At 41.9% G+C, this 8893-nt stretch overlaps 1 protein-coding gene across 1 annotated transcript in view; it reads left to right on the top strand.

The window, feature by feature from the left end:
• LOC105540442 (cornifin-A-like) overlaps positions 1–4939 on the top strand; it is a 13532-nt gene extending 8593 nt beyond the window's left edge. Inside the window, exon 2 of the mRNA XM_011981099.1 lies at positions 4384–4939. Coding sequence (XP_011836489.1) covers positions 4384–4654 — 271 coding nt within the window. The 3' untranslated portion in view covers positions 4655–4939. The remainder of the gene's footprint in view (positions 1–4383) is intronic.
• The last annotated feature ends 3954 nt before the right edge of the window (positions 4940–8893 follow it).

Here is an 8893-nt window from a genome sequence, read left to right as displayed (position 1 = left end):
TCCTCCTCCTCCTCTTCTTCTTCTTCCTCCTCCTCTTCTTCTTCTTCTTCATTCCAGAGGCACACATGCAGGCTTGTTCCATGGGTAAATAACATCTTGCTCAGGGTTGCTGTACAAATGATTTCCATCACCCAAGTTGTGAGCACAGTATCTGACGGGTAAACTTCCAACACATTCCCATCTTCCACCTCCCCCTAAGCACTCCTGAGTGTCTATTGTCCAACCTCCAACCTTTGTGTCCATGTGTATTCAATGCTTTGCTCCCACTTATAAGTAAGAACATGCAGTATTTGGTTTATTCTTGCATTAGTTCACTCAGGATAATGGCCTTCAGCTTCATCTATATTGCACAAAGAATATATTTTAGCGAAGATGTGAAATCAATGAAGATGCTCAGCAACAGTGAACTGAATAAAGAAAATGTGATTCATATACAAACATCATGGAATACTATGCAACCATAAAAAAATCCATGGATGGGACTTTCTGATGATCTTTAAGAAGTAGTCTCAGAACTTTCTGTCCTGGAGATGAAGGCGGGAAGTATTTATCCATTGTCTTCTTTCACTTTCCCTCACTATCATCATTTGTCAAATCTGTGCCCATATGTATTGACTACTCCACACATCCCAGTGGTACACACACAAGCATTCCATGAGTGCCCTGCACTGCAGGATCATAGGAGCCCCAGATCAAGAAGAGAGAGGTATGCAGTATGGTCCTGCAGAGCAACTTTATCAGGTATCTTCTGCACAAAGCCCATCCAAGCCTACGTGAAAAGAGCCATATGACTGTGTACGGATAAAAGGCAGGGCAGAGAGAATTTGCAAGGAGATCCATGAGGTGTCAAGTACAATTAATCAGCAAGTCCAAGAAAGGTCAGGCTTTGATGTTAATAAAAACAATGAGCAGTGTTCTTTCATCCTGAGAAGGACAGACATAAAAGTCAGAGGACTATGGGGATACATTAGTTGCAATCAGCAGCCATATGGCTTCCCAGTAAATCCATGGCTGATCCAGCACTACTGATGAGGAAACTGAGCTTTCTTGTATAGTGAAAAAAAAAAGCAGCTGGGGGGTCTTTACACCTAGCTATTCAATGTAATTTAGAAAAAACAGCAGAAGAGTAAAATGAGAAAGTCTAGAAGCTAGACTGAGAATAGCGCTGACTGAGGGAGAGGAGATATGTCAAGTGAGTGCATCAAGTCAACACCTACAGAGCATCCTGAATGAAAGTTCCCCCAAGACATATGGGTCTAGGAAAGACATGGGAGGCAGGGGCCGAGCCTCAGAGCTGAGGTTCAGGACAGCCAAGTCCTGGCCCTGGTGGCATGGAGGACCGAGAAGCAGGAAGCAGGTTGCCTTGGGCCTGATAATCCCACCATATTGCAAACAAAGTGTGCTTATAATTCCCTTTGTAGGGTCTACAGGGAGCAGGTTTGAGGAGAGGCTTGTGCAAGTCTGGAAAAGAGCTCAACTGATGCAAGAGGCATGGTGATGACAGTGGCCACAGACCAAAGTGAAGTGACTACTTAAACAAGGAGAGAGAGAAATAGATATGTGGATGTATTCGTCCATTTTCATGCTGCTGACAAAGACAAAACAGGGACTGGGCAATTTACAACAAAAAGAAGTTTAATGGACTTAGAGTTCCACATGGCTGGAGAGGCCTCACAATCATGACAGAAGGCAAGGAGAAGCACATCACATATTACATGGATGGCAGTAGGCAAAGAGAGAGCTTGTACAGGAGAACTCCTCTTTTTCAAAACCATCAGCTATCTTGAGACTTATTCACTATCACGAGAACAGCACGGGAAAGACCTCCTCCCATGATTCAATTACCTCCCACCAAGTCCCTCCCACAACATGTGGGAATTCAAAATGAGAGCTGGGTGGGAACACAGCCAAATCATAGTGGGTAAAATGACAGAAACATCTCTCTCTTGCTAAGCTCTTACAGCTTTTCTCAGCTTACACCATAGGGCCTGCCGCAAGGAAGGATTTCCCCTATAAAAAATTTCCTGGTATTCTCAAAACAGCCTCTGATGTCTCTTTGCAAATAATATCATCCATCCATCTCTCCATCCTTCCATTCATTCATTCATTTATTCTATAATTGTCAATTCTCTGAGCAGCTACTACACACCAGGCATCATGTGAAAATGGAAGGTAGAACAGTGGCTAAGCAGAGGAACCTCTGGTGGTAGCTGGCTGGTCCTGGGCTGAAGTTCATGAGAGGTGACACAGCTGTGCAGCCAGCAGGTGTTCTACAAACATTTAGATGAGTGAAAATAGTGAGGGAGTGACCATCCAACACCTGGATTTGAAGGATATTTTGGGTTCTCCAAAAACCACACTTGCAACAGGTTGTATACTGCAGGTAGGCCTGGATTAGTGACCTAAATTTCATCTTATCTTGAGGAGAGTGAACTTTGATATAAGGGCTCAGGGAATCCCAGCTCCTTTGTTCCTTCCCATGTTGGCTGCAGAGAAGGGATTCCCCATGAAAACCAGGGTCTTCAGGGCCTGCTGTCACAATGGACAGAATAAACGGATGGACTAAAAGGGCCAAGTTGCTCTAGAGCTTCTGAATGTGACCATTCTTCCCAGAGTTTCACTGCTCAGAACTCTCCTCATAGAAAGAGGTTAGCCTGCCCTTATGCTATTTACCCTGAGTTCCTCCTTGGAGAAAAGGCTTTTTAGAACCAAAAGAATCATTTTAGTTTCTCCTTTCCCCTGTCAGGCAAGAGTATACTGAGTGATGGATTAACAGAATATTACTATTTTTCACCTGGTCACCATGCCTTTGGCCTTCCAGAAGAACCAGAAATACCTGTTGTTTATGTCTACATTCACTTCAAATATTAAACAGGCCTACAAGTGTCACCTGTGCTGAGGATTAGACTCTTGCAGAAGATAGGACTGTTTCTGGTTCCAGCAGCCCCAGAATGTCTTCCTTCTCTCTCTTTCAGCCCACACCACCCTCCCTGTAAACACTACACCTGGGAGCAAAGGGTGCTCAGGGGGATAAAGCCCAGGTGACATCCTTGTCAGACAGCAAGTGCCACAGGTTTCATCACAAAAGTGAGTCAACAGGTGGATAAGGGAAGAGGGGTGAATCATGTCTGACAGGTAAGGAATGTAGGCACAGCAGCCCAGATAGATCCTGTTTCCTTGAGGCAGGGCTTGCTCCCTGCATAAAAGAGCCAGTTGGCTGGGAACACTACGCCAGTTCCAAGGGATCAAACGGAGTATTCCTCTCTGCACACCAGGTCAGTCTCTTTACTTGGAACTCTTTAGCATCCATTCTATGTATTTAATTTTTATTAGAGTCTCCTTGGCCTTCTTGGTATTTCTTTTCCTCATTATTGAATTTGGTCATAGCCATGCAGACTGTTCAACTGAATTATAACCTCTAGGAATATCTTCATTTTAAAAGTAATCATACTGTGGGCTTGAAGAGACTTTAGACATTATCAGTTCTTCTTCATTCACTCTTTCTGTGTCAGCAAGAAGGAGGTTGGTTTATTCAAGGATCCATAGTAAATTTGTCATAGAATAAGGACTAGAACCCAGGTCCACAGCACTTTCCCTGACATTATAATTCCTTCTTATTTATAATTTTAATACAGAGAATTTTATTCTTTCAACAAATACTTTTGTGAGAACTTACTATATTTGGCAATTTGGTTGCAAAGAAATAATTTAAACAGCAGAAAATGTACTCTATGATACTACAATTTAATCAGGAAATAAGAGCTAAAATGCAATGTATAATAGTAACATCAGTGCCAGGTGATTAGGGCAAGTTCTGTAATAGTTTGGGAATACAGAGATTTATGGAAGGTTTTCTCTAGAGAAGCCCCTAAAAGTCCCATATGAAGTGATTTGTGGTGTTTCGTTAGTGCTTGAATGAGCAGGAACAAAGAAAACATTTAAGACAGATGAGCACTTGAGCTAGGCCAGAGGTGGGATTGTGTAGTGTTCTAGAGAGGTCGGAGTTATATCATAGATGGTAAGCTATGATATTTATTGGAAATGAGTGGGTAGATTTAATTTATTAGGGTTTTTTTCAAATAGCCTCACATTTCCAATGATCCAGTGTTATGAGTCTCATATTCCTGCTAGAAGCCTGTTATTGTGCTGGGTAGGAAGAAAGAGAGCACCAGGTGAGGCCTTGCTCCAGTGGAGCAAGAGCAAATCATCTTTGAGTTCCTCTTCTTCCAAGGCTCAGAAATTAATCAAGTATTCTTTGTGGTCAAGAAGGGGGAAGAACATTTGCTTTTTAAGAGACTTGAAGTGGTATTCACCATGGCTTATTCCCTAGTTATTCTCTGTTGAAATCATCTGTTCTATCTCTAGGACCAGCCACTGTTGAAGCATGAGTTCCCAGCAGCAGAAGCAGCCCTGCACCCCACCCCCTCAGCTTCAGCAGCAGCAGGTGAAACAGCCTTGCCAGCCTCCACCCCAGGAACCATGCATCCCCAAAACCAAGGAGCCCTGCCTCCCCAAGGTGCCTGAGCCCTGCCACCCCAAAGTGCCTGAACCCTGCCAGCCCAAGGTTCCGGAGCCCTGCCACCCCAAGGTGCCTGAGCCCTGCCCTTCAACGGTCACTCCAGCACCAGCCCAGCAGAAGACCAAGCAGAAGTAATGTGGTCCACCGCCATGCCCTTGAGGAGCCAGCCACCAGATGCTGAATCCCCTATCTCATTCTGCGTATGAGTCCCATTTGCCTTGCAATTAGCATTCTGCCTCCACCAAAAAAGAATGTGCTATGAAGCTTTATTTCCTATACACTCTGAGTCTCTGAATGAAGCTGAAGGTCTTAGTACCAGAGCTAGTTTTCAGCTGCTCAGAATTCATCTGAAGAGAGACTTAAGATCAAAGCAAATGATTCAGCTCCCTTATGCCCCCATTAAATTCACTTTCAGTTCCACTTTTGACTGTGTGTCATTGACTCTACAACTTCATTCCTTTCCCTCGTGAAGCAGGAGCTGTACACAGAGATGGGTTGGTGAAAAAGGGCTTTGTCCAGAAGGCATCTGATACTCACATTAGGAGGGTGAGGGGCTGCCCCCACAAGCATTCCTGGGCTGCCTATGGGAAGTTGTGCAATGCCACCTGGAGGCTGTTGCTTTGGGCATCCAGGGCTGGAGCAGGGCTCTCCTCTTGCAACTTGATGAGTCATGCCAGAGTTTAGTTAGCACCTGTCTAAGCTGACTCTGACTCACTAATCCTGAATGCCTTCCCTCCAAATCTGACTTTTAGACTGCTAACTTATCAGCCAATTGCTGTGTATTTCAAGTAATGTTTCTACATATGCTAACCCGCTCCTTCTCACTAATTTCTCTCTGATACCTACAACCTAGATTTCCAAAGACGCACAGACTTCGCTCTTTATCTCAATTAATCATTTCTAGTCTCTGAGTGCCAACTCTGGACCAGAAACAGAATAAGGGAGATTTAAGGTGCTTGCCAGGGGCATTTGCAGTGCCCTGGAGGGATGTACTTCACTCCCTACCCAACCCCTCATTCAAACACACATACACACATATACAACAACACACACGAGATCTGGAGTCCTCACAGAGTAATGCACAAAAGCTGATCCAGTTTGGAGACTTTCTCTCACACAGGTGCGAACCACGGAAGTGAGAACAGTAAAACCCACCCTCACTCATCTCCCTGTAGTATCAACATGTTTCCAGTCAAATTAAACAAGATAGAATTATCAACAGTGTATTCATATACATGTGCATATATGTTTATATTGATGGAAATATAGGTTACTTTTGCATGTAACTGGGAAACAAAGCAAGGTTTTCTGCAGTAGTATAAAACAGATTCTTTTTCTTAAGATGGAAAATGAAATAATAAAACAATTACATGTCATTGATGTAACTCAAGAAATTGTGATACTTTTGATCATGGCATTTTTACTTCATTGCATTATTTAAAATTACAAAGCCTATATGAAAAATGTTTACCCTAAAAGTTGTATTACCCTAAGGGTTTTCTTGTTTAATTAGTAGGTAAAATCTAACATCATATCCAAATATAAGTGCCTCCTAGCACCAAACCAATTAGCCAAGCAGAAAAAAAAGTGTTGTAATCATGCTAGTCAGCACAGATTAGCTACTATAACAATACCCGCTATGTTGTTGGGGCTTCATCGAGTAAAGGTTACTTTGCACTCATATAAAAGTCCAATATGGGTTAGTAAACTCTCTGTTACACAGAGTCATGAAGAGACAGTCCTTCCTTCATATGTCTCACCATCTCTGAGTGCTGTGCCCTATAAATCCAAGCACAAGAACAGGGAAATAGACTGAATATAAAGGTGCCCCTGCACTTACCCACTTGGAACAAGAAACGGCACGCATCCCTCAGTTCTTATTGACTTGTGTAGAACTTGGTCACATAGCCCTGTCAATCTCACAAAGTTAAGAAATGTAGTTTCTGGTGTGCTCAGAAATAAGAGGAAGACACAGATTTGGGTGAGCTTCTCAAGCTTCAGTCACTGAATAGCCTTCTTGTTCTCAAATATCCATCTGTTCCTTTTGTCTCATAAGCGGAACACAAACCCCTAAGAAAAAAAAAAACCTTATGGTCCCCGCCAGCTCAAAATCTAGGATCTCTAGATAACATGAAATTCTGTCCATCGTGTCTTCCTATGGCTCCTTTTGTTCAGCAAATTATGAAACAAACAAATGGGCCATTTCTTCCTGTTATCCAGCAACCAATGACAATGCAGGTACAGGAGAGCTAAATCAAAACTACCATGTTCAAAGGAAGATAATGGTGACACATGGAAGCCACTAGGCCTTAGTACTCTGAAATCCAACTGGGCAGGCATTGTGAAGCCACAGTCTTCCCACTCCAATATACCAGAAGTGGTAGAAGTTCCTTTTAAAGTGTTAATTCTGTTCTCTGAAAGGAACTCCTTTTAATTTTGCTATTCATTGTTCTGCCATCTGTAGAATTATCCTTTTTTTAATACTCTTCTCTATGATCAAACCTGAGGTATGTACGGTGGATTGTGCCCTTCTTGGTTAAGTAAGCTTTGCAGCTCACTTTTCTTTCTTAAATTTTTTATTATTTTTTTCTTTTCTATAATTTCAACATTTTTTTAGATTCAGGAGTTGATATGGTTTGGTTCTGTGTCCCCATCAAATCTCATGTGGAATTGTAATCCTCAGTGTTGGAGGAGGGGCCTGGTGGGAGGAGATTGGATCTTGGGGGCAGACTTCCCCCTTGCTGTTCTCATGATAGTGAGTGAGTTCTCACAAGATCTGGTTGTTTAAAAGTGTGTAGCACTTCCACCTTCGCTCTCTCTCCTGCTCTGCCATGTGAAGATGTGCCTGCTTCCTTTTTGCCTTCTGCCATAAGTGTAAGTTTCCTGAGGCCTTCCCAGCCATGCTTCCTGTACAGCCTCTGGAACTGTGAGTCATTGAAACCTCTTTTCTTTATAAATTACCCAGTCTCAGGTAGTTCTTTATAGCAATGCAAGAACAGACTAATACAGGGGTATACACTTGTAGGTTTGTTACATGGGTGTGTTGTGCGATGCTGAGGCTTGGAATATGAATGAGTCCATTACCCAGATAGTGAGTATAGTAACCAATAGGTAGTTTTTCAACCCATACCCACCTCTGTCACTCCCCCCTCTATTACTCACCTGTGTCTATTGTTGCCATCTTTATGTCCATGAGTACCCAAATTTTCAGCGCCCATTTGTAAGTGAAAACATGTGGTATGTAGTTTTCTGTTCTCACATTAATTTGCTTAGGGTAGTGGCTTCCAGCTCCATCCATGTTACTCCAAAGAACATGATTTAATTCTTTTTTCTGGCTGTGTAGCATTCCATGGTGTATATGTGCCACATTTTCTTTATCCAATCCACTGTTGATGGGCACCTAGGTTGATTCCATGACTTTGCTATTGTGAATAACACAGCAATGAACATACAAGTGGATGTGTCTCTTTGGTAAAATAATCTATTTTCTTTTGCATATATACTCAGTAATGGAATTGCTGTGTGAGTGTGAAATGGTAGCTCCATTTTAAGTTCTTTTAGAAATCTCCAAATTGCTTTCCACAATGACTGAACTAATTTATATTCCCATCAACTGTGTATAAACATTCTCTTTTCTCCACAGCCTTGGCAGCAACTGTTGGTTTTTGACTTTTTAAATAATAGCCATTCTAACTGGTGTGAGATCTCATGGTGGTTTTGATTTATATTTCTGTGGCGATTAGTGATGTTGAACACTTTTTCACGTTTTTTTGGCCACTTCTATGTCTTCTTTTGAGAAGTGTCTGTTCATATCTTTTGCCCACCTTTTAATGTGATTGTTTGGTTTTTGCTTGTTATGTTGTTTAAGTTTCTTTTAGATTCAGGATATTAGACCTTGTCAGATAATTTACAGATATCTTCTCCCATTGAGTAGGTTGTCTGTTTGCTCTGTTGAAAGTTCCTTTTGCTGTGAAGAGGCTCTTTAGTTTAACTAAGTCCCATTTGTCAACTTTTAGTTTCGTTGCAATTCTTGTTAAGAACTTGGTCATAAACTCTTTCCCAAGACCAGTGTCCAGAATGGTGTTTCCTATGTTTTTTTCCAGGATTCTTATATTTGAGGCTTTACATTTAAATCTTTAATCCATCTTGAGTTAATTTTTGCAGATGGTGAAAGATAGAGGTCCAGTTTCATTCTTCTGCACATGGCTAGCCAGCTATCCCAGCACCATTTATTTAATAAAGAGTTCTTTCTCCGTTGCTCATTTTTGTTGACATTGTCAACAATTAAATGGCTGTAAGTGTACAGCTTTATTTCTGGGTTCTCTATCCTGTTTCATTGGTCTATGTGTCTGTTTTTGTGTCAGTATCATGCTG

This window comes from Mandrillus leucophaeus, unplaced genomic scaffold (genome assembly GCF_000951045.1).
Source record: "Mandrillus leucophaeus isolate KB7577 unplaced genomic scaffold, Mleu.le_1.0 Scaffold1049, whole genome shotgun sequence".
In the NCBI taxonomy this organism is placed as follows: Eukaryota; Metazoa; Chordata; class Mammalia; order Primates; family Cercopithecidae; genus Mandrillus; species Mandrillus leucophaeus.
This window is presented reverse-complemented; position numbering and strand designations above follow the sequence as displayed.